The 26,932-nt window shown below is 38.0% G+C and overlaps 1 protein-coding gene across 1 annotated transcript in view; it reads left to right on the top strand.

The window, feature by feature from the left end:
• Positions 1-26,932, top strand: part of PXDN (peroxidasin) — an 88,786-nt gene that overhangs the window by 2,474 nt on the left and 59,380 nt on the right. Inside the window, exon 2 of the mRNA XM_064447976.1 lies at positions 26,847-26,918. Within this exon, the coding sequence (XP_064304046.1) occupies positions 26,847-26,918 (72 nt within the window). The remainder of the gene's footprint in view (positions 1-26,846; positions 26,919-26,932) is intronic.

Here is a 26,932-nt window from a genome sequence, read left to right as displayed (position 1 = left end):
CATGGAGGCAGCCCATCACCTTCAGAGGGCTTTCTACACTCAAGAATAGTTTCCTTTTTAAGCCTGAAAATAAAAGGCAGTTACTTCAGTCTCTGGTTTGACTCTTCACAGTTTGTCTTCCACGTGGAGCCTGTATATTAAATAGTTGCAGTGTTAGTAGCTTGTTAATTAGAATTAATTAATTTCAGTTTAATGCCTTCCCCTTTAAAGCATAGGCTTATGAAATGCTGCAAAGTGTGTTGCTGATGGGTTAAATCCATTTTTACTGGCATTGGTAAATTCCACGTTCTTGGCTGTTTTATTTCTTCCTGAGGACATAGATTGACCGTGCAAAGTAATTTTGTAAAAAAAAAAAAAAAATCACCATAAAGTTTTCATTATTTATAAGTATATAGTTATATTGGTTTTTGCTGAGCACTGGTTCTGAAAACTGTTCCATTTTGGAAGCTGAGTTGACTTTGCTCTACTTCACATATAATTTGTTATATGGATTAAAACAGCATGGGGCCCAGAGCAACAGTGCAGCCAAATGTTTTTCCCCACATATCAAAAATGTCTACTCCTAATATCAGGCTCTCTTTTGAAAACTGTTCCTAACATTACTAGTTGCTGACCTTGCCAGTGCTGCTTCTGGCTGTACATTTTCTCACTCTCCTGCTTCCCTCACTTTCTGGCACTTCCCCATTCCCTGCTGCAGGCTGGGATCCACGGCTTAGATTTCTTCTGCAGGGTGGATTCTGTCAGCTTCAAAAGTGCTCGTGCAGCCTGGTGTGAGCACGCAGTTTCACCCAAGATGAGATTATTGCCCAGGCTCTCTGTAGGAGTGGGGCTGGCATCCCAGTCAGCAGGTCCTATGCTGACTTCCCCTAAGAACGGAGACCCACCTCCAAAGCAGTTTGCAAAACCATTTCAGCCTTAAGTACCGTCCTGGAAGTTTCTTTTCATCTCTGACTAAATATAGAGTGCACATGTATTCATGGAAATGGCTGAAACATAGTTATATTAGACCACTTAAGCGGTTGAGGAATATAAAATTCTGGATACAGTACTGTTGCTGTCCTCTCTTCCCTGAACTGTATTCTACCTCACATTTATTTAGGGATTTCTGAGTTTTACAGCCATTTCTAGTTCATGGTGTTTGTAATTCTGACAGGGGTCCTTTGAGCATGGGTGCAATATGTTACTGTTTGTATCTTGCCTAAACATGATCAAAATCCAACCCTCTCTACAGGACTGGCTACACATACCCAGACCAATACTGAAACTTGTTCCAAGTTTTTCTTGGCAGCACCTGGATCCTCTCTGATTTTTTGCTAGCTGGACAAGCATAATTGCGTTTGCTGCAGCTGGGTCTCAAAGACTGAACAAGAATAGAAGCTAATGTTCTGTTGTAAGCAGAAAAGGTAAATATTGACAAAAAATAATTGTCACAAAAGAAAGTGAACTTGATTTGCACTAAGAATGGCATGCCAAATTACTGAGGAGAAAGATTTAAGTAAGTCACTTGTAATAATATTTGCTATGGGTAATTATTACTTTGGCTGTCCGGTATGTCTGTTATGAATAAAACACCTGTTCAATACAAGGGTATAATTTTAAGTGATCAGACCATAAGAGGACTTTTTAAATTGCTATCATTCCAGGTGAGTAGCTTTTCAAGGTAGTCACTGAAATGAAATTGAAGGCAGCACTCTCAGTGTCACTGCTTTTGTCTACATGATCCAACATATTCTCAAATTGGATGGCTTACAGTGCATACATTTATTTATCTAGTTTAATTTCTGTTTTGTAGTATAAATGTCAAGGATCCACCCAAAGGGAAGGGGGAAAGCATTAGTTGTTTATTTCTATGGTGAATTTCTAGACAGCTGTATAAGAAGTACTTAGGTTTTTTCATAGCTCCATGAGAATTTTTGTGGTATCTGCTGTACACTCACAATGCCAGTGAAGAGCATCAATGATGCTTTTCAAGAGCATCTGTCTTAATACAATTAAAAAAAAAAAAAACTGAATTACACAAATCGCACATCTCTCTGGAGTATACATGAATTACCAAAGAGATAGGGGTAATGGAAACGTAATGACATTTTGCATTTCATTGTTGATTTGTGATAACATTATGCCTTTTAACAGAGGCATTTAGGGGAAAAAATTGGTTGATATGTATGAATTCTGTCACTGCAGGAGCCTCTGGGCTATCACGGCAGAGTGATGCATGCTATTTGCAGACCTGCTGTCTGCAAATGATGATGCATTATCAGTCAGCAAACCACCAGCCCAGTCTCATCTGAAAAATGCAGGATCCTTGCTTCCAGTCAGATCTTTGAAACCCTTTTAGAAAAATTCCTGTTGATTAAGCAATTAAGACAGCAAGTAAATACACCTCAACACCGTGAAGGACAGAGAATTGTAGCCTCAAATCTGGACTGTGAGTAAGTTTGATCACTTCACTGCTGAGCATCAGTTTACATATAGGAGGTATCTGAGAGATATGACACTGGTATAAGATTTTAGTTAAGACACAGAGACTTGTATATACTTAGTGTTCAGAAAAGAAGAATAGATACTGAAGGTTTACTTGAAGTGTTTGAGAATAACTGAATACAGACACAGATCTTGACAGACTCTTGGCCGGGCAGCAAACTACATTACCTGCCAGTGATGATTTGCTTAAATGGCACAAAGGAGGGGGAAAACATAAAGTTATTTCAATAAAAATTACCTTAGGTCTTCCTTCATGGAAATTTTATGACCAAGTGCAGAATTCAGTTTGAGATTAAAACACCTACATTAAGTCTCTATACATGGGAGTCTACAGCCATGTTTGGTGCCTGAGCTTCCCTTCTAGCAAGTAGCGACTTAGCCAATACCGTCCACAGTGCCCAGAGCAGGACTCTGCTCACCTGAAAGGGGACTCCTGGGACTCAGTTCATTTGCTGACTGTAGGAACTAGCACCATTTGAATTCCCTTGGGAAAATAATTTCTAGCCTCCAGCTGCCTCTCCAAAAATTACACAGATCTCCCATTGGGCCTGTGTCATACCTGCTTGCTCCCAACAGATGTCTCAGATAGCCTAGGATATCTAAACCAACAGCAGGCGCCACTGTTTGGACAACTGAATTAAGCTGCTACTGTTTGGGCAGTTTACTCATTTATTCATGCCTTTTCTAGCATGAGTGTGTTGACTAGCCTTCTGTTGACAATAAAAGGAGTTTAAACATCTGTATGTAGATGTTGGTATTTATTTGTCTACACAAAGGCTTAAAATATTTTTCAAATGAGAATGTTTTTGTAGTATTTTCAACAGAAATAAACTACTTGCAAAAATCAGGCTAAGAAGTCATACGCAATACAGAAAGTAACTTCCTTTAAAGAATGTTAATTGTTGCTAAAAGGAGAGTATTTCTCCTCCATTAAGCCCTGTTCTCTGAGTACAAATGAGTGACAAATCAAATGGATACTGCAGAAGATATCAAACCTCCCCAGCAAAGCAACTTTGGAGGGTGTGTGGGATGTGAACCCTGCTAAAGTAATTCCTGGGCAGTCTGTCTGTACTGCTGAAGGAACAAGCCAGGACCAAGGCATGAATGTGTTGAGACATTTGCAGAGCTTGCAGAATGTGCTTGGTGGTTTGCAGGGGGCAGAAGGGCACAACATTGATAGAGTGTTTGGCATTTACTGGGAGACTGTAGGCAAAGCTGCTGAGGGATGTGGCAGAAGGCTCAAACGAGTCTGTGTTTCAGGAACATATCTGCAAATTGCTAGATCTGCTACTGGGAAAGTATTTTTGACATCTCAGCAGCGAGTTAAACCTCATCAAATTCTTTACTGAAAAATGGGGTAATGTGGAGCAAAATCATACACATAATTTCCTGCAAGTACCCTACTGTATATTTACACACTGTCATCAGAGGAATACATTGTCTTATGTTACAGTTAATAAATAAGATTTCTGGGTTTAATCTTTTTTCCTAAGATGTAGTTTTAACCAGTAAATACTTTATATTTGAGTGTTAAAATGCAAAATATGTATTTATTTACAGAAAGATGTCCGTAATGAGTAAAACCAAAGATCCATTTGACCTTGACTGAAAGTGCAGCTTACAAACAAGTAGACAGCAAAGATTAGCATATAGTGGTTCATCCCTATAATAATTTGCATCTTAGGAATTTTCTGAGCTAAAGATTATTTCCATATTAAATGCAAATCTTGATGGATGTCTCCTCCACAAATTGTTGTACCTCTTTTATCCAACTAATTTAGCTGTTACTTACACGGATAACTTTTGGTCACAAGGAGTACTACACAAACTACATGGTGTAAACTGCTCTCATTTTGTTTGAAGCCTGCAAGTTCCTAGCTTCGCTTGGTGTTCCCCATTTCTTCTGTTGGAAGAGACAGTGAATACTCAGATCCCTCTCTATCATCTCAATGCCAGCCATGATTTTATGACCTTTGATCCTAAACTTCTCATTAATTTCTTTTTAAAGTTGAGGAGTCTTCTCACCGAAAGGTCAGTGTTCTTAACCTCTCATCACCTGAGTTGCTCCTTCGCCCCTCTGCTGTGTTTTGAGGTGAGGGAATTACAAGTTTCCCCAGTACTTGCATGGACAGATCTGGTATGTGGCAAACCGGGGATTTATAGAGCAGCATTAGGATGGTGTCATGTTTTTATTTTCTGTTCCTTTCCTAATACTTCCCAACATCATATTTCCTTTTCTTGAACTGTTGTTTTCATGGAATTATCAAGGGTAGCTTAAGATCTTGTCCGTAAGTAGTAATGATCAGTTCTAGGCCCACCATTTTATCTGTAAAGTTTGGTTTTCTCCATATACATTACTTTGCACTAATATGCATTAGGTCTGCTTTTTAATAGCCAGTCATGGACTGCTGACAGGTCCTTCTGCTGTTCTTCCTAGTCAGATTTTGTTTAAATAAATAAATATCATACCCAAAACTTCATTGTCTCTGTTGTTCATCCCTCTTCCACTTATGAATTGATTGAACAATGCAGAACCCAGCACAGCTCTCTGTGAAACTGATGACCTTCCCCCACTATGAAAATTCACCATTTTCTACTAACATCTCTATATGCTCATCTGGTCTGTGTAGGATATTTGCTTTGTAGCTGTTTCAAAGCTTTGGGAGTTTGGACTGTGGTCAGCACAAGATTTTTTTCATTGGTTCTACTGAAACATTTTAGAAAGCCAACAAAGATTATATAGATCAGTGGATTGCTTGGTATTGTTGTCTAGGCCCCTGGTTGAAAATCACAGTTTGAAACATTTTTCTCTCTTCCTGATTCTGCTGGCAGATAGCTTCAGTGCCTCTGCTGTTACTCAGTTTTCCCAAACAACAGCAAAATAGAAGTGATGAGTTATATAATTTTTTGTCATTACTTTGGGGAATTTAGGGGCATGAAGGACATTGAATAAGAAATTTTTGAGTAGCAGAGACAAACATGGGATTACTCACTGGAAAGAGTAAGAAATGGGTGCTTGAGCATGAGTAAATATACTCTTTTTCCCAAAGAAGGCTGGTGAAAAAGTTAGAGGCAGATGCCTATCCCTTGCATCATCGGACGGTCTGGATCTGAGACAGGAGAGGGGTGAGTGTCTCGTCTAACATTGTGGTAAACACATGCCTAAGAGAAAAATATGACTAATAAGTATTCCAACCTCCTCCATTTTTCTGAGTAGTTCTTAGTGACTCCTTTCCCAGGTAAGGTCAGTGCTCATTAAGCCAGCAGAAAACTTAGTCATTTAGATATTAAATAAATGTCAGGCTGCCCACGTGTGCTTATGGATTGGCTTGTAAGTAAACTAAGTTAAAATTAAAAGGTTGAAAGTCTAGCAGAAAAGAAAAATAGAAAGTATAGCCAGTAAAGATGAGAACAGAGCTCAGGGTAAAGATAGAAGGAAGCTGTGGAAAGAGAACATAATATAATAAAAGAAATTACTGTTGCTATTATGACATGAAAAAATAGCAGAAAACTATTCAGAAAATAACAAGAAGAAAAAAATAGTGTGTGATGTGTAACATTGCATAATATTTTATTTTTTTTAATTACCGACTGGCCGTTTACAGGAATGTTTAATTGTGTGTAATGGGTAAAATGAAAATGCTAGATTAATGTTTTCAGGCCCCAATTCTGTTTTGAACAATTGAAAAACAAACTAAATTTTCACCCATCTTGATTCCTCTCTCAAAGTGGTATTTTTTCAATTATTTAATTTTGGATTAATATTTCAGAGACTTTCAAAGCTTATTGTAGTTTGTTTACAGCATTTTTCCCCACTTCATATATTATTTTGTGATCAAATGTTTTGAATGCTCTAGATCTCTTCTTGCAAATGTGAACTTATGCTTAACTTTGTATCCATGAGTAATCCCCAGGCGTCTGATTCTTCCTGGGCTTGGATGTTTGCTGAGTCTCTTTCCAGCAAGTCAAAGTGTTTACAGCCTTATAGGCTAAGACTTCACTTTTAGAAAAGGTCCATTTATAAAGCTGGTGTTTAAGATATAATACAAAAGCTAAATATTTATAGTTGCATGTCTTCCTTTTTTATGTGTAAAAATAAGTTAATATTTTAAATACTTGTGTGTATGTCTGGGTTTATGTATGTATACACACACATGCTATACATATTGTTTGTATGCATGCATGTATATATATACAGTAAAAAGGAACCAACTGAGCCAAATTGTCTTTATCATTTGCTCCATTTGGATCTGATGAAAAAAAACCAAAACAAAAATAGCTTGACAGGTTTAATTATTGCAAACATGGGCAGAGTTTCAAGACAATCCAAAGAGATGGTGCAATGAGAGCTGGCTGAGCTGAAATGGAATGACTCAGATGTTTCCTTTTCCTTCCTTTGCTTTTCAGGCTGCCAAATTTGATTTCTTTTTGGTATGGAATTATTACTCTTCCTAATGAGAGCTGAGTGATTATTTTAAAAAGAAAATTGAATGAATGTTTAATTTATTGCAAATAACAATGATTCTTAAACTTCTTGAGAAAGACACATGAGGGAGAGACCCGCGTGGGCTCTCAGCTTCACATCTTTTTGTTTAATCTGTATTTACGAAGATTAGCAAAGATTAGGGCATTGAAGAGTTTGTGCAGTACCTGGCATGGCTTCTTGAACCTTGTGAAAGTTTGTAGAATGAAAAGAGTGAAGTTTGGTGCAATGTAGTGTTCTCTCATGTTTTTTTCTGGAGTTGTTTTCGAAGTTTTACTACCAAAACAATGAGCGTACATATTTAACTCCAGATTAGTTTTAATGACTGTGACATTGTTCCCTTTTTTGGTGTGATCTGAGTTGTTCAGACTTTCAGGTCTTTTATTCTCTTTCCAATTGCCACTCCCTGTATCTTTCAGAAACATTTTCTTTCAGCATTCTTTCCCCTTAAATCACTTATTACAACAGTCTGCTCATTGCCTGGCTGGTCGAAAAAAGAAAAGAATATTACTTTGTACCCAGCATTAACTTACCTAATGTCTGGTTTTGGTAAACAGGATGGTGACTGCTAAGCGTCAAGTTATTTGCATTGTGTTAGCCAGACTGATAGATTTAATAGCCTTTTATTAGCCCTATGGCTGCTGGTTTCCTTCGTAGCAGAAAAAACATAGAATAAGCAAATCTATGCTTGCTTTGACTTATCTCGAGGCAGTGTAAGCATTGGAGCTGGGGCAGCATGAAATTCAGTGCAGCCTTCTCAAAGCAGTGAAATTCAGAGGCTTATAGCCTCTGTCCAAGGTCCAGTGTGCTCTACAAAAGGGAAATATATTGTTTTTACATGGTTTTGGTTGGCAACTTTGTTATAAAATCTCACTCTTAGATATTGCGTGGTGGCTTCTATTTAATGTGTGATTATCATGATAATCAGATGAAATCTGTGTTCAATATTCAAATCTTCTAAAGTGTGTCTGAATCAAAGTCTTGTAGTGTTTTACTGGTGCATAAGGAAACTTTTTCCAATTTTTAAAAAACATTTTGGAAAGTATGTGGGGCAGTGTGTGGTCTGGTGTACAGACAACTCTAATGAGCCATTCAAAACTCAAAATAATACAAATAAATGCTAGATTACATTGTCTGCTAAGATAATGTAAAAAGCTGGAGCGGCAGTGTGATGGTGTGGCATAACTATATAAAAAATACACAGCAATGGATTTGCTGCTGGGAAGCTAGCTGCCTGTCCAAGCAAGGTGCCCTTTAAGGGATATTTTGTCACCCTTTGGGATAATAACTAACTTGGGTTCAAGAAGAAAGTTTTGGTTTTATAGCATTTTGATAAACACTCTGAGAAGTTGAGAGGTGGGGGTTATTTTAAGTTATTTTTTGAAGACATAAACTGAATCATAAAACTCAGATTTTTGACTTAGGTAACATTCTCAGTCTCCAATAAAAAAGGCGTAGGCGTTTGGTTTAAAGTGCCAGAGAAAGGACAGACTTCCATCGGGCAGGAAGAGCTGTGACAGAAATGCAAGAGCCAGTGAGAGCGATTTGATTATATGAGTAGGTGATTTGCTCTGGCCAGATTCAAGTCATTAACCTTCTGATTTGATTTTATTGGCTTGGGCAAAGCTTAAGGAAGTGTAGTAGCACCTATGTAGGGGGTAGAATCAGCTAAAGTAAATAAATTAAAATGTTCGCTAGTTAGACTTTTATGTAGAGATAAGCATGGTTTATGTGTAGATTGATGACGTAGCTGTCAGGAGTGCAAATAATTGTTACCAGGCAATTATTAAAGGTCTGTAAAGACCTGTCTTAGTGTAGAAACATCTCCTATACATTACTTAAAGCAATTTTTAAAACTCAAACTGTTCTTTCTCCTGAGTGCTCTATCAGTAAGCTAAACCAATTGAAATTTCTAAAATTTTCATACATACCAAAACATCTTTCTTGATTCAGTAAATGACAGTTTTGAAAACTTAGCCAGAAAATGGTCTGGTCTTCTCATTATGACATGAATATTTTCTGAGATGTTTTATACTCTGTCAACTTCATGTTATTTCTGGAGTAGATGTTTTCTTTTTGATATCTTCTGTTTTCCTTATACATTTTGGATACGTTTTGCATTTGAAGAATTGCATAAAAGTAGTGGAAACAGAAGAAATACTGTCTAAAGTGTAAAAATAGCCTGAGACACAATACTCATTGGAGATTCCAACTGAGCAGTTCGTCAAAGTAATTTAAGTGGCAGAAAGCATGATTTATAATTAAAAAAAGTTAGCCAGCATTCAGCGTCAATATTTATACCGGTCATATCTGTATAAAAGGTATCAATCCCTCAATAAATGTAAGATATAACTATCTTTTGAATAAATTTGGGGGTGTGCCAAACACTTTAGATAGTACAGGAGAAGTTTTCCATTTTCAATGAACTTGCAATGTGAACAACACTTAGAGAACAGATGTAAGAGGTAGGTAAATAACTTGTGTACAGCCCACACACTCAAGTACTCAAGGGTATTATGTAGGTCAGTTTTGTAATTCTGTGGCATGTGTTTATAATCCCTTATCCATCAATGAAAGAACTAAGAACTAGTTGTGGTTTGGCACTCACCATTCAACAATATCAAGTTGAATTCAAACCATTTTTTTGTCTTTTCAATATTGGTAAAATTTTGAATTCCCACAATATACATGAAACCAGTAATATCTGTGCAAACCAGATTCTTCATGTTACACTTTTCCATTACCTTTCATTCTCTTTTTTTTCTGTGGATATCCATGAGGAATTGTTTTTTAATAGCATTAGCATAGAGCAAGTACCGATCTTGCTCGTCAGACATTTTTAATGACAGAATTTGTATCCAGGGCAGGTTTTTTCAGTTTTTTTTCCCCCCATTACTACCTTCTCAAACTCTTTTCCTGAAAATCAGAAAAAATATATATCTCATCATTAGTCTATAATAATAAATACATCTTAGTCTGTTATCTGAAGTAGAATTGATCCTTAAATATTAAAATATCTTTTATTTACTTATTGACTTTTGCAGGTTGACTTTGCTTTGAAAATATCCATGTTTCTCTGAAGGGCTATTTCATTTTTCAGGAGCCAATCTTCTGGACATTATAAACAAAAAATTGCTTTTAAAACAAGCTGATGATTGGAGTGGAATTAATTTGTTTTAATTTATTTTATTTTTTAACTTTGAACTTTGGCGATAATTGGAGATGATAGTAGGTGCCTATAAAATAAATTATTTTTAAGATCTGGACCTACATGTAAGAAATTTCCGATAGCACCAGGATTTGAAAAACTTGTTGAATGCCTTTGTGGGTTTAAAATTTGCTGCTTTTTCTCTTGGTTAGTTTCTCTTTCATTCCGTAAATCCGTTGTTTTTAACTGCATAGTGACAAAGCTTCAGTGGGTGGAAAACAAAATGTCCATTCAGCTCAGCCTTACCTTTAGCCCTGTGATTTGGACATAGGAAGGATTTGTCCCTCCAGAGACCAGAGCAAGTGTATAATCTCTCAGGAGAGATTTCAGCCACGACACTGCTGAGTAGTACATCATCTGATGCCTGAGGAAGCTTCACTGGTAGAAATTTATGTATTTAAGAGGTTAATTGCTGGGTTTGTGGCTTGCACTCTTCAGCCTCTTGAATTCTACTTAAGGTGTCTTAAGTATTTGTGGAAATTGCAGCCATAAATTGGCATTTGTATGCCTCTGGATCAGAGGGTACGTTTGTACTTCTGACCAATCTTACAGTGATGATAGTTTAGCTGTGGGTCCAGATAATTCTTTTTTAGGTGAACTTAACATTTGGTGAATAATATTAGTGGGAAAGAATTTTTTCATGGGCTTTTAAGCCATGTATATGGCAATGTTCTTAGTCAGGCAGAGTACTAGAAGTTTATACATTTTAAGACATGTAAATATGTATTTTTGGGTAGTAGAAACATTCTAAGAATCTATTACTCAAAGCTGAAAAGTTATTAGTAGATATATCTGCTTATTGAAATTCGGGGTTTTTTTAATTTTTGGCTGCAGATAGTACTGAAACATTTTTTTAGAGATTTTCTTGTAATATACAGTATAAATAGTAATAGTAAGTCTAAAGTATTTGGCTGGTCTATTTAGTATGTTAATGCCAGTATGTACCTACTTGTTTTGTTTCAATTTTCTGTTTTAAGCTACAAAACAGAGATTCTACCCCTTTGCAGTTAAAAAAAAAACCAACCCAGAAACACCCTGTGAGTATTACTTGGTTTTCTTTTGGCTGCTGGGTGCCAACAGTAGTTGCTTATTCCTGCCTTTGGTCTTCTCAGTCAGTTCTCAGTGTTAGCTGAAAAATAAACAAGGGAAAAAAATTTAGTTTCACTCTGAATCGTTTCTCTGGTTTTGTGGCCTGTGTTGTCCCTGGCCACTTGTGTTAGCTCTGGTGAAAGGTGGCCTGACAGGTGGCAGGAGGGGAGGAGCGGTTTCCTGAGGGAAGCTGCTAACTGGCCCCTGTGGCCATTCACTTTGTCATAGAAACAGGCCTGCCCTCAGGGAAAACCTTAAAAATAAGCTGAATTTGTGATACAACTCGAAGGGCCAGGTTCTGGGCACACAGAAGGCTGTAAGTGCCCCTGCTGAGATCTCCCGGCAGAAAAAGTCCCCTTCAGCTTTTCCTCCTTGCCTGGGAGCTGAGAGCTACCTGCGCCCAGCTCTGCGCTTCCCGGGGCCTGCTGCTCCTGCCCGGCAGCAAAAGCAATGTCTTTCTTTGGCAACGTTTACGATTTTGACTTTCCCAAATTAATTTTTAATTAATCTCCCATCCATTGAATTGTCATGCTAGGTATTTATTATATGGCTATTTTAAAACACCTGATTTTCCTAAAAAGTAGCCATGTGTTGACCTTAAAGATATTTCTAATATTTCCTTTTCGTTCTACTTTTGCAAGACTAATCAAATATTTTAACTTTCCTTTTTCCCTTTTGTGGCATACACATGTGGTTGAAAGCATTTCTCTTTCTTTTTGAACTCTGGGAACGACCCCTCGAGAGTCCACGTTAGCAGTGATGAGTTATTGGGAAGCATGTGAAGTTGCTCTCCACATGGCCCAAACGGTATTTATATGGCCGGAGTGATAGCTAGTTTGTAACTGATAAGCAGTGATGAAAACAAGGATGTGAGCTGAAACATGTTCAAAATGGAAAAATCAGATTGAATTATAACTTTGAAAATGGCATTAAACTGTGAAGACTGAAGTAGTACGGAATTGTCTTCGCTTATACTTGGAAATCAGCTTTTTGGCCTTAGGAACAACATATAAGTATGTAAAAACGTTTTCTGTCTAAAAGTGTTTCATGCTTCTTTTTGGTATTTTTGGTACTTTGTTGATGTGATGAAATAATTATGGAGGTATTAAAAAGCGCTTTCTAATTAGCTGTTGACTTAATACTGCCAATATTAGAACTGCTGGAAGAGGGTGCATGACTTAAAGCAAGAGAGATGTGATTTCCTGAGGCCACTGGAATTTAAAATAACCAACAAACACACACAACACTTGTAACCCTTATTTGGAAATTTCGGACGTGGCTATGATTTGCAGTAATCCAGTTTTCCAAGTTCTTTTAATGTGGTCAATCCAGATTTACTTTAGGTAGAGATAGAAGAAATGTGCAGGGAAAGAAGTTGCAGGCATTTTATTCATTTCAGTTTTACTTTTGCAATGCAAGGTAAAATGAGCTGGGTGTTGATTGATTCAAATTATGGCATATTATAAAAAGATATAAAGCGTAATATTTTTTACTAATCTTTTATTTATTCTCTTGATGTATTCTGTAAGATAACTTGTCCCCTAATGAGTAGGAAGCAGGAGCTGGAAATGAGTGAATTGCTTTAATTGTTTTTTTGTTTATAATTTTGATATTTATTTTAGCATGGACATAGCAAGAAGAAAAAGGAAGGAATAATCTCTGTTCTCAGAGATTCCCTTCCCTGAAAGTCATTCAGCTGACTACTTTAAGGTTCAATGTCTTCTAGTAGCCACTTCTATTGCTCATTGTAGGCAGAAAGCAGCTTCTCTTCTCCCAAGAGACAGGAACGCACAGATGCCTGTGCTGACGCTGTCTGCACTCATGAGGAATGAGGAGATAAGTATCAGTGGAGTGATATTTATCTTCTAATATTCTGAGTTTCTTGGAGTCCTAATGCAGCCCCGTCACTCCCAGTTCTTGTTCAGTTTCCTTTACCAGGAGCAGGAGGAGCTGGAGGGAGAGCAAGAAAACAGCTAACTTACCTGCTCTGGCAGCCTGTTGTTAACCTCAGGAAGAAGAAAATTCTGTTCCAAGAGCTGCAGCCTTTTCAGTGAGGTGACCTGGGATTTTCTGTAAAGTGGAAGGAAGAGCCATTGCTTTGTCTGAAACGAGGAAGCCAGTCTGCAGCCAAGTGATAGAAATCCTGAATTTTTGTTTTTACTCCGTATGCAAGCCAGTAGTGCTTTCCATATTAATAGTAAAATGTCCTTGACATTCTATAAGAACAAGTATCCAGATAAATTCTAGCAACACCTCTGAGTCTGTTTGAATCAAATACGGCAATCTCTGTATTGGAAATAACCGGAAGGTACTTAATGGTTGGAAATACATTCCAATAAAATTCACCTAGTAGAGAGGGAAGAGTGACGCATAGATTTACAATGAATGAAGGCTTTTGAGTCAAGTTGAGATGTTATTTTTAGATGCAGTAATTCCTTCAATTTTCCACATCCTTTGGCTTGATGTTGATCTTGTATTGCAAGACTTCTTTTGAATTGAAGGAGACAAAATGGGTATTCTTTAGTAAGGTCATTGACATTGTAAATGCTGGATGTTATTTACTGGTATAACAAATATAATGCAAGCTCATATGCGCTGCATCGGTGAGGGTTCCTGTGCTGAGGAAGGAAAAGCCCCCGTAACTGCACTGATGGGGAAATCACACTTTTATACTAATATATTAGTTTACCTGCCCAGTCTGTTACTTCTTTCCCAGCCCTCAATCAAAGCCCAGTTTTCAGCTCTAGGATCTTCTGTTGCTGAGAGCTCATGGCCCTCAGCTCTCCACTGATACTCTCCCAGTGTGGGATGTACCCAGATGGGTACTCCTGTGGGAGAGGGGCTGGTGTGTCAGGGCTAGAAGGAGGCTTAAGAAACGATCAGACCTCTGACACTCTGGTAAAACACAGGTGACTCTTCTGTATCAGTGCGTATTTTCTTTTATAAATATGCACGCTCATTTGCTTGAATTGCGCCTGCATCCATTTTCCTGGCAGGAAAGGAAGAGCTAACCCACCATAGAAAAAAATCAGAGAAATCCTTGTTATAAAGAATTGTGAGTATGTTTTCCTGCCTGCCCGTATCTGGTATTTTAAGATTTTTTTTTTTTAATTAGTCTGCTGCTGCAAAAAAAAAAAAAATCATGTATGAACTTCAATGCTTTACTCCTCAGGTCCTATTTTAAGAAAAACAGTCAATGCTACTCCTCACTTTCAGCTGTTTGCTTCTAGTGAGCAGAATCTGAAGATAAACATGTTGAAGTTGGACACAGGGCTAGACTATCCCATTTTTGACAGTGAATATAGTTAACTACCAGAATGTCTTGCTTTAGGCTTTGCTTGATTCATGGTCTTTTGAATCACAGTTTTATATTTTTCCCAAAGGGATGGTTCAGCTCTGACAGCAATAATTGCCTTAAGAAAGGAGCTTCTCTACCACTGTGTGACTTGTCCCATGTTGGGAGGTCAGGGGATGAGAATGTTTCTTTCTGGCTTTCAGTTCTTTCCTCTGAGAATATCAATATTTCATGGATATAGAATTTAGTCTTAAGCATCCCTGTGAGACAGAGAAGTGCAGAAACATTATTTATTTTGCAAAATGGTAGAGGGGGAAAAGGACTAATTTATGACTGTAGTATAAAAGCAGTATTTCTGTGGGGTTTTTCACAGTAGTAATTCACATGACTATTAACTACAAAACCAAATGAAACTGTTATCAGTTTTTCCAGTGGTTCATGATATGCCATAAACTAGTCAGCTTCCCTTTTTGGCGTCTTCTACAACCTACTAGAAAGGAGAAACTTTTTTTTTAAATCAAAAAGTACAGTTGAAACATAAATATTGAGAAGGAAACTGAGAAGAGGTTGCATCTCCAACTGTCACTAATCCTCTAAAGATGTTTCAGTGTATCAGTAGCTCTTTACAATACAGACTGTGCCAATCATCAGTTCACACTGTGCTTGATCCAGGACCTTAACCATCATTTACTTCTGTTAGCACAGCACTCATGCACAGCTATTGTGCCCTGTTTTATTGGGCATGGCACAAATTGCAGGACAAAAAAGCAACCCTTTCCCAAGGATATTTCTGTCAAAAATAATAACGAATCATATGGCTGTACTTTCAACAACCTTTTCGTTGTTTTGTTTTAGAAATAGATCCTCATGAGAGGAATAAAGACAGGTTTTGCCTTTTTTTGATATTTCTTCAGACTGCAGAAATAGCATTACATCTCTTTGAATTTTACCCATACTGTTCAAAGGAGGGTTTTTTGGTTGTGTGTTTTGGTTTTGTTTTGTTGGTGTTGGTGTTTTGTTTTGTTTTGTTTTAACATAGCATAAGAATTAGAAATAATTAGAAAATTTCTCATTTCAATATACAGTATTTCTCTAGTGGATGGATTTTGGAAGACTCTGAAGGTGGATGAGACAAAGAGCCATGATCATGCCAGAGTAAAATATACATGTATAATTCTTGACAATTAAGCCTACATGCCTAAAACTTTGAACCAGCAAATCCTGCTTGAGTCCTGTTAATGGCACTGCATAGCTGCTTGGAAAAATTGGCAACAGGGGCAGCAGAGGGATCTACAGACTTAGTAACACAATACAGTATTGCTTTTCATTGAGTTCACATTTAAATGTTTTCCTTTCAACTCGAATGGCAAAATAATTGTTAGTTAAAACAAATCCTTAGCTGTTGGAGGCTATATCATGAGCTCTCCATTCACCAAAGCTGTACCTGATAAATATATTTTCTAAGACTTAGAAACTCCAAGTCACTTTCAAGAAATCTTACATATTTGTGCAATTCAGGTATTATTTTAATTAGATGATTGATAGATCATCCAGATTTAATTCTGTATATTTTCATAAGCATGGTTTTATGGTCAAGGTGAATACTGCCAAATGTTCTGCATCCTGTTCTACAGATTTCAGTATTTTTGTGATCCTACCATTTACTTTTGTTTAAAAAATTATGGTATACTAAATATTATTGACTATGATATCCACTGGCCATGTAAGAATTATGCTTTTGTTTCCCATCTGAAAAAAACAGTGGCTTTATTTTATGTGCTGAGTGCTGATGTAGAGATCATAAAAATCTCTCAATGTAAATTAGAGAAAAATCACGTATTGTTTCTAGTAATTAGATTGGGAAGAATTCATCCACAAACTGAATCTCCAAGAAAAAGGAGAACAATGTAATTTTGTTTGTAGAAGAATCACTAGGGCTAAATCTTAAAACCAGGCCAAAAAAACCACAAAAATCTTGGTTTCTCTGGTAATCTAGGAAATGTTATGCTGCTAGAAGTGAGAATTACTATAAGTAGCGCTGTAGCTGAAAGTGGGGTTGGGTTTTATTTTTTTAAAGTGGTGGCCTTCTCTTTGTTTGTTCAACAAAGTGACACGTTTTTTTACAGGGCAACAGTTAAAGCAGCATTAAAGTGCCATTGACATCATCCAGTTACTGCTCTGACTTGATTATATAACCTCTTTTGTGCAATTTTCATGCTCTGCTCTGTTTGAATGTTTTTACTATGCTGATGGCTGTTTTTCATTTCCTGCTGGGATGACCTTGAATAAAAAAAGAATAAGAATAAAGTAGACATAAGCAATGTAGTCTTGCTGGCATTTGCAGATCTTTTGTTGTGTGTTGAGAAATGTAGTAGTTTGGCATTTATGGTATAGGTTATTTCTGCTGGGTAGTAATTAATCTTCAATGGTTAGAAAAAAACTAATGTTTTTCTCTTATTTTGTTCTTCTGAATTTGCCAATGGCAAAGGGATCCATTTGTGACAATACCTACCTTATTAAAACATCTGAAGACAACTAAACAAATGATAATAATCTAAGTTAAAGAGTGACCATTGTATTTATTTTAACCTGTTAAATCTAATAGATCTCTGAATCTATTAAATTGCTCCCTCTTTTTGGAAAGGAGAAGGCTAACTAGTTTACACCTTTTTTCCAGATTCAGTATATATGAAGTCATTGTTATTTTTCTGTTTTGGCACTTCTTGTTGTCACCAATCAACATTTCATAACTAGCCTTACAGATGAATAAGAGACTACATTGTCTTTTACACGTACATAATCAGGCTTTTTATATCTCTCAGTATCATAGTGGTTATAACAATGAAAAATCCATCCTTTGAAAGTAGTCTGCATTATTCCTGGTAATTCTTACCAAACTAAAGCTACTGCCTCCTTTTAATTTGTCAAACTAAAGCCATAAAGATTATATTACCACACAGTTTACAATCACATATAGAAGAACAGCTTTAAGTAGAGAAGCTTTAAGTAGTTTTCACTGGAGCTTTTAAAAGTGTCTACCTTTGGGGCAGGGGGTTGCGCACAGGGCTTGTTCTTTTATGGTCCACACTTAGCATTTGAGAACCTTTCAGTTTTTAAGATACTTACGACAGTAGTATCGTTTCAGATATTTCCATTTTGCTGCTGCAGTGTGTCGTGGTTTAGCAACTTGGTTGCAGTCAGCAACCAAGCACCACGCAGCCGCTCGCTCACTCCCCCATGGTGGGACGGGGGAGAGAATCAGAAGAGTAAAAGTGAGGTAACTCATGCTTTGAGATAAAGACAGTTTAGTAGGTAAAGCAGAAACTGCGCGCGGAAGCAAAGCAAAACAAGGAATTCATTCACCACTTCCCATGGGCAGGCAGGTGTTCAGCCATCTCCAGGAAAGCAGGGCTCCATCACACGTAAGGGTTATTTGGGAAGGCAAATGCCATTACTCCAAATGTCCCCCCTTCCTTCTTCTTCCCCAGCTTTATATACTGAGCATGACGTCATATGGTATGGAATATCCCGTTGGTCAGTTGGGGTCAGCTGTCCCGGCTGTGCCCCCTCCCAGCTTCTTGTGCACCTGGCAGAGCACGGGGAGCTGAAAGTCCTTGACCAGTGTAAGCGCTACTTAGCAACAACTAAAACATCTCCACATTATCACCACTGTTTCCAGCAAAAATCCAAAACATAGTCCCATACTAGCTACTACAAAGAAACTTAACTCTATCCCAGCTGAAACCAGGACACAGTGATATTGCTTTTCTGAGGAAGTATCTCTGAATTTAAGTTCATTCATGTCCTAAATGCCGAAGTACTGGTTAACCCTTTAAACAAGGTAGTGAGATACTTATCTTCGCTGCTGTTAAAAAGATCAAGATTTTATTTCATTGGCAAATGTTTCAGCATTTTTCTTCTTACTGAAGATTGGCAATAAGAGTCATTAATGTGTCAACATCATCTTTCAAACGTCAGTGTATTATATGACTGTGTTGATTTCATCCACATTGCCTTTTTCTTGTCCAAAGCTAAAAGATACAGAGATATTTTCAGTTTAAAATATGAAATCAGATGCGTTTGGTATGATGGGCTAACACAAATGCAGATCTTCTAAACTTGAGTTTAAATGCATTGTTCTATTTCGCCAATGGTAAATCTGATGCTTCGGCTTTATTCTGTCTTGATGGATACTGTTTTTGGAGAAACTTGGCAGTCCTACTTTTTTTGATTTCTTTTTGTTTGTTTTACTTAGTCTGATTTTCATGTAGTGTTTTCATGAATGTATGATTTTGGTTTATAATCCATTATATGTGAGAGCAGTACGCTGGAAAATAGTCCTCCAGAGCAAATTTAATAAGCGTAAGCATAACACAGTGTTTGGTTTGTTCTGTTGATTGCATCTAACATTATCAAGCACAGTAACAGAATATTTTCATTTTTGGACAAGAAAAAGTTATGACAAATGCTGGGAGATCACCAAATCATTACAGGGATCTTCTAAAGTTCAGAAATACAGGTGATGTGGAAGAGCAGATCTACCCAAAAATAATGCTATTAAGTAAAAGTAATGCCTAAGAGGGCTGTAAACAGAAGGTGAAATTACACATCATCCCTAGAATTTTCCATTTGCATATAGAGTTCTCTTACGCACTTTTTATGCTCATGTTATATTTTGTAAATCTTATTGTTATACCCTAGCAAACGAGCCTTCAGTTTTGTTTTTGCTTATTTCCAGCCAGGAAGATGAGAGATGGATAACCAAAGTTCTGAATGTTTTCCACTGTCTTTGCTCTTATGAAATACTTTATTTAAAGTTAATGTTCTGAAAGCTTTTGCATTCGGGTTTAAGTGCACTATAATTAATTCATAGAAGGTTGTGTTTAGTAAAAAACTTGCATAGCCTTTAAAAATGGCAGTGATACTAGTAGTTGTGATACTAGATTTGAAGTCTTTGTAATTACAGCATTTCTGTCCAATGTGAGTGTGACATGTAGAGTTCCATGCTAATGCCCTGAGAGTGCTTTGCACATGTACATTATGTTGCAAGGTAAGTGTTTTTAAGTCATCACATTATACAGTGTTCTATATCCATGTTAGAATTGGCCGGTCACATTTAAATATATATATATAGAGAGAGAGTGATGGTGATGAATGAAGCAGTAGTTTAATGTTATTTTTGCTTTCCCTTTTTTTATTAAAGATCTTTAATATAGTGGTTTTGTGCCATGATAAATCTTTCTGTCATGAATTAAAATTGAAAAACTGGAAAGCCATTTCCTATATCCTCTCTGTAGCAATGAAGGGATCTCGGGGAAATCCCCCAGGTCTGGTGAAGTTGTAGGTTACTCAGTCTGCAGGCAGAGATGAGAAGGGCATGGCTGTGGTGGAGCAAGCAGAGGAGAAGAGGTGTCCTCCTTCCCGCTGCTGCTCCTGTGACTCTTCATCAAGAATTTGCCCATTTGCCCTGCTTAGGACACCCCGTTTTGTATTTGCTGCTGATTAGTGAGTGCTTATTACTTGGCAGCAGATCAGTGACAGGTTTACCTATTTTGGCATTTGGTCCACGATGATCTGCAAACTGCCACCTTTTGAGGTGTGTGACAGGAATACAGGATGTTGTCTTGGCAGCCCTACTTTTAATGAGTTTTATTTAGAACAGTTCATGATTGTACTCAGTTTGATGGAGCAACAGAATCCTTACAAGTCAAACATATGCAAAAAGGAATCTGAAGTAAGATCATTAAAGTACACCAAGTCTAATCTTTTATAAAAGTAATGAGCGTAAAGCCTTAACTCTCCTCTCCATATGTTGTTTTGCAGTAATTAGAAAACAAAATAATAAATTAAAACCTTACTTACTGTGGTTTTTATGAAAAAGTTTCTGCTTTAATTTCAGTGCATGGTTTGTTCTGAGAAAAACGGTCCCTTCTCCAAGAGGGATTCCTGTATTTCAAACAGAGAATGATATGGAATGTCTTAAATAGACTTTTCTTTTAAGTTGCTTATTGTTTAAGTTGAATGTATTTGAAACCTGTACAGTTCTCTGTATATCCTTTGTGGTGTTCATACTCCAAACAATTATAATGTCTTTTAATATTTATTGCTTTATTTTATAAAATTTTTTTGTAAACCTGCCATGAATTTATGTGCCCAAATGTTGTCTTGCCCAATTAGGATGTATTAACAGGAACCCACGGTTTTCATTTCTGCACACTGTAGGGCATTCTGGAGTGCCACCACAGAAGCATTGTATTGTACAGGACAGTAACAGCTGCATAGTGTTTTTTAATATTTATATATTTAGAAGTTTTCACTGTGTTTAAATAAATAAAAGTATTGTTAAAAGTTAATTTTCACTGCTAATTTGGAAATATAATTAGTTTACTGTTAAGAGTGGGCAGTTTAAGGAGGGGAAGACTAATGGACAGAGATAATTCAAATAAAGATTTTACCAGGAACAGAATTTATTTTCGTCCAGATAAAAAGTATCCGCAGCACAGCTCTCGTTTGCTTTGCCATACATCTAGATCTTAAAGATATATGTAAAACCTTGCTCACATAACAGCACATAGGAAGCCTGCTGAGCAACTGTGTATGTGCACCCCATTTGCTGCGTAGTGCTTGGCGCGCTTCCTGACCCACGGCTGGTGACAGTGCCGTGAGACCCCGACCGTTCCCAGGTGCTGGAATGCGACTCTCGAGTGTCCAACTGCTAAATTGTCAGCATGCTCCCTGGCACGTTCTTGGCCCATGCAGCCTCACGCTTTGCCCAACATTTCCTGGTTGAGCTCCATGAAATTAGCACAGAGCAGATAACGTGCGGCCAGAAAAATAATCTGAGAGTATTCGGTTTACTAGGCATCATAGACCTGTTGTTTTCTTTCTGTTATTCAGGGAAGATGTAATGCTCCAAAGTGATGGGCTTAGCTTCTGTGGAAGCCTGTATGGCTGAAGTGTATTTTTACAACTTAAATCGTTAAGCTGTGGAGTGTTGCAAGAAGGAGGAAAATGGTAACCATTAGTATTTCTCATGTTTTTGTGAACTAACAAAGACAGGTTTTAGGGCTTTATGTAGAAGAGAGAGTTCATTTTCGTTGTAATGACTCTTCTTACTTATATATACTTATACATGTGGCTGTGTTTGAGAACAAGAGCCAAGAGGTAACACCGTTAGCAAAGTGTTTTGGGGGGTTGGTAATTTCTCTTAGGGAGGATGCTTAGGTACAGAACCACAGGCTAAGAGAATTCAATACAAGAAAGCAGCAGTAGCAAACTCTTCCTTAAAGTATTATTCTGTTGTCTACGTATATCTTTAAGGAGCAAATGTTTTCACTGTGAAACACATAATGAGGGTGAGACTCTGAAGTAGGAGTTAGGTGTCCTAGATTTTTATTTGAAAAACTGAATGCATGTCATTTAGGTTTGGATTATTATGCAAAAGTTAATATAGTAACCTAAAATCCCATGCTATCATCATAGGTGTTTGCATAATTTTTATTGGTTGCTTCATTTATTATTTAGAGATGAGGAAGGGGAAAAATGACAGTCAGCAGCTGGGGTAGACTCCCTCAGTCTGCTGACTTCTGCCCAATTCTACTTGATACAAACTTTCAGTTCAATAACTAGTCTTTGCTTATCATCTTTTTCCCTACCAGTTGAACACTTGGATTACAGAGATTTCCTCTAAACCATATTTCTCTGGTTTATTTATGTGAATGGCCTGTATCAAACCCCTTAAACTAATGTATGCAATGCACACTCTTATTTCCTTTATCTATATGGCTTGTTATTCTGTTATATAAGGAAATGAAGACAGTCTGACAAAATTTCCTCTTGAGAAATCAGTGGTTGTGACTTAACAACTTTTATCTTCCATATACAAAAAATATCTCATTAAGTATAATTATATTAATTTAGAGAACAAAAGAAGTTGTGTGCTCTTTATATTGAGCAGCATTTGTGATCTGCCTCACTCTTTATTTTGGGGGATTTTGTGCTGAAAAATTAATGAAAAAAGCTTCAAGTCAACTCTTAGAAGTGTTACTGCCTCAGAAGAAAGAGCTCCTCTTTGAAGGAATGTTCCAAAATCTAATCCTATATTTTTGTAAGATTAAAATAGTTTTTCTCCAGTTTTACTGTAATTGTAGTACTAACTTTAAAAAAAATAATTACTCTTTATGAAAATGTGTTGTCATCATAGCTTTCTATGAAACATTTTACTTACAGATACAAATTGCACTGGGCTCTAGAGAAGATTTGGGTGCTGTGGTTTTTTACAGCTCTTTTTTAATATCTTTATGCAGAATGACAACAAATGGGTAGGGTTTCAAACATGATGTATTACTTAGTCTTGACACCTTCATATGAAAAGGGCAATAGAGTCAGGAGTGGGGATAAAATACCACTAGATGCAGCAATACCAAAATAATATAAATTATTTTGATTGGTGTTGCTAATCCCTGGTTGTCTTAGTGAGTTACTGCAGAATGGATTTGACACATTAAAAGGGTGCTCATTTTGATGCTGGTTCAGAGGACTGGCTCCTTCATTGCATTTATGGAATAGGTTTGCTTTTCATATGGACAAATGTATATTGTTTTATATCTAAAAAGACATTCTGCATTGTCTGTATGTGAACTTTGGGTAAAGATTAGTTTTTAATTGTGGAACTTTAAAAAAAAAAAAAAAGCCAATTTGAGAAGTCCCACAGAATCACAGAATGGTAGGGGTTGGAAGGGACCTCTGGAGATCATCTTGTCCGACCCCCTGCTTGAGCAGGTACACCTAGAGCAGGGGGCACAGGAACACGTCCAGGTGGGTTGTGAATGTCTCCAGGGAAGGAGACTCCACAACCTCCCTGGGCAGCCTGTTCCACTGCTCTGGCACCCTCACAGGAAAGAAGTTTTTTCTCAAATTTAAAAGGAACTTCCTGTGTTCCAACTTGTGCCCATTGCCCCTTGGCCTGTCATTGGGCACCACTGAAAAGAGTCTGGCCCCATCCTCCTGACGTCCACCCTTCAGATATTTATAAGTATTGATAAGATCCCCCCTCAGCCTTCTTTTCTCCAAACAAACAAACCCAAGTCTTTCAGCCTTTCCTCATAAGGGAGATGCTCCAGTCCCCTCATCATCTTTGTAGCTCTCCACTGGACTTACTCAAGCAGTTCCCTGTCCTTAAACGGGGGGGCCCAAAACTGGACACAGTACTCCAAATGTGGTCTCACCAGGGCAGAGTAGAGGGGGAGGATAACCTCCCTCAATCTGCTGGCCACACTCCTTTTAATGCATCCCAGGATACCATTGGCCTTCTTGGCCTCAAGGGCACATTACTGGCTCATGGTCAGTTTGTTGTCCACCAACACTGCCAGGTCCTTTTCAACAGAGCTGCTTTCCAGCAGGTCAGCCCCCAGCATGTACTTGTGTAAGGGGTTGTTCCTCCCCAGGTGCAGGACCTTGCACTTGCTTTTGTTGAATTTCATTAGGTTCCCCTCGGCCCAGCTCTCCAGCCTGTCCAGGTGTCGCTGGATGGCAGCACAGCCTTCTGGCATATCAGCCACTCCTCCCAGCTTGGTATCATCAGCAAACTTGCTGAGGTTACACTCTATCCCTTTGTCTGGGTCACTGATGAATATGTTGAACAGGACTGTACTGAGCACAGACCCCTGGGGAACACCACTAGTTATGGCCCTCCAACCAGACTCTGCTCCGTTGATCACGACCCTCTGAGTTCTGTTGTTGAGCCAGTTCTCTGTCCACCTCACTGTCCTCTCATCCAACCCACACTTCCTTAGCTTGCCTGTGAGGATGCTATGGGAGACAGTGTCAAATGCCTTACTGAAGTCGAGATAGACAACATCCACTGCTCTCCCTTCGTCATCCCAGCCAGTCATGCCATCATAGAAGGCTATCAGGTTGGTCAAGCATGGTCTCCTCTTGGTGAATCCATGTTGACTATTTCTGATAACCTTCTTGTCCAATACGTGCCTGCAGATGACCTCCAGGATTAACTGCTCTATCACCTTTCTGGAGATGGAGTTGAGGATGACTGTCTTTCCTGGGTCCTCCTTCTTGCCCTTTTTTAAGATTGGAGTGACATTTGCTTTCCTCCAGTCCTCGGGTACCTCTCCTGTCCTCCATGACCTGTTGTTTAGGAGCTAAATATTGCTAGTTGTAATGGTATTTTGAGGCTTTTGAAAAATAACATTTTTCAATATTCCATTAATGAATATTGGATTTTTGCTCTTTTGATTATTTTAATCAAAATTAAAATGCTTCCTTGAAACACAATAAACTTTCAGATAATCTAGAAAAGGCTCTCAGTAAAGTGGAGTGTCATGTCTAATGATGCTTACAGGGGGATCTGCTGTATCTTCTCTCAGTTCACACTGCAACACTCAATGCTTGTTTTATAAATCTTGGCACCTGAGATGCAGTGACTCATAGGCAGCTTCTCTTTCTCATCTGGGACATGGGTTGCATGTGTGATGTATTTCTTGTGTGGGTGACGAACAAAACATAACAGTCTTCAGCTATAACTAAAGAAGGTGCTTTTGTAAAGAACAAATTCAGTCTATTATTGTGCTTCTAAATCTGGAAATCCTCACTTCAGCTGGGAGTTGAGTAAGGGGGCTGTCCTGCATGTCTACAGGCAGTTAACTACACATCTAAATAAGGGATAGCAGTTTGCATCCCTCATTTATTCCAATCACTGAGCAAATATTTTGGTGGAGTGTAATGCAAACAAAACCACATGTCTAATCCTTTTCTGACAATGAACAGTAGGCCACATCGATAAAACACTTATGTAGAAAAAGTCCTTCTGAGGCCATTATTCCAGCGCTGAATAAGCCCTGATGGGCTGATTCATGAGGAATGGTGCTTAAGTATGGACTTTGCAAAAGACTACAGACACCTATACCCCCATTACTTACAACCTCAGCCAGTGGGGTTATATGGGATTAGTATGCAGCTGACTTTCTGTCTGCTTTTCTGTATTTCCTTTGACTAAATACCAAATTCCTGAAAGACTTCTTGATAACATATTACCTGTTAAAATGCAGTGCGTATTTATGTTTTAATTAGGGCTGGTTTTGGTGCTAAGATTGAAGTTCTGACATGTTTATGTCCTACTTTTTGAAAGCAACTGCAAAGTGTGTGTTCTAGGAGGACGGTGCAGTAAGTGTGATCACTGTCTTTCAGATGTTAATTTCCATTTGCTTCCCTTTGTTCGCTTGCTAGAGACTATAAAGTCCTGGTGTCCTTGGTCTGCTGCTAGGGATGGGGACAGACCTGCTGCCGTCCTTCCTTTCCCTTGGTCCCGATCTTTCCTCACAGTCCCTCTCTCACCCATGTGGCTTCCCAGGAAGCCCATTCAGTTTGCTAATCAGACAGAAGATTATTTCCTGGGTTTTTTTGCATGGGTTGATTGCTAGTCCAGACGAGTTGGTTAAATCAGTTTCTGAGCCACTAGGAATACAAAAGCCAGTGTGAGCAAGCAGCAAGACGGTGTGACTTGGAGCCGGGGAAGGAAAGGAGATGAGCAGAGGTGGAGAATGCTGCCACTTCTGTCAGCAGGAGGGAGGTGTGAGACTGTCACAGCCATGGTGCCACCTCGCTCTCTGTCCCTGCTCACTCTGCAGCACCTCACTTGAGGAATCGGAGTTTCCCACTTCTTGGAGAAGTTCTCATTAAGCTGTGGATATAAGAGGAAATTGAAGATGGTAAAAACTTATCAAAAAGTAAGAGAAAAGAAAATTACATAAGAAAATAGCTTCATGCAGCTGGATTTACAGGTTTTAAAAGCAGGCCAACATAAGGCACTTAGGCCTCTTTATTCAAAACAGAAGAATGAAGTAGCTTAAAAGTCATGAAAGCTGTCTCTTTTTTTCCTAAGCTTTTTTTCTGATGCCAGTTTTTCTGTATCTGTTTCACTGTATTATTTATAAGCAACTTCTAAAATATGAAGACAGTTCAGTTTTGTGAAATACAGTTCAACATCCCATTACAAGATGCTTCACTGTGGAAGAGAGCATCCTTCATGACCACACTTTCAATTTAGATACAACCTTGAGCATTGACTGCTGAGGCTCAATTTGGTTAGTCCTTTGCTTAAACTTGTCAAACAATGTTTGGGTTTGTTTGGCCTTCTCCTTAGGTTAAAAGCTACAGTTTATGGGCGGAGGCTGGTCATGGTGGTCACAAAAGACTCATACCCAGTTCGGTTTTTCATATGAAAAAATATATAGATTTTTTTAATAACATGTTTCTTTTTCTTTATTCTACAGAGACCTAAGATTTAACAGGATTAAAGAAATCCAGCCTGGAGAGTTTAGACGGCTTAAAAACCTGAATACGCTGTAAGTTTTTCGAC

Source organism: Phalacrocorax carbo, chromosome 3 (genome assembly GCF_963921805.1).
Source record: "Phalacrocorax carbo chromosome 3, bPhaCar2.1, whole genome shotgun sequence".
NCBI lineage: Eukaryota > Metazoa > Chordata > Aves > Suliformes > Phalacrocoracidae > Phalacrocorax > Phalacrocorax carbo.
This window is presented reverse-complemented; position numbering and strand designations above follow the sequence as displayed.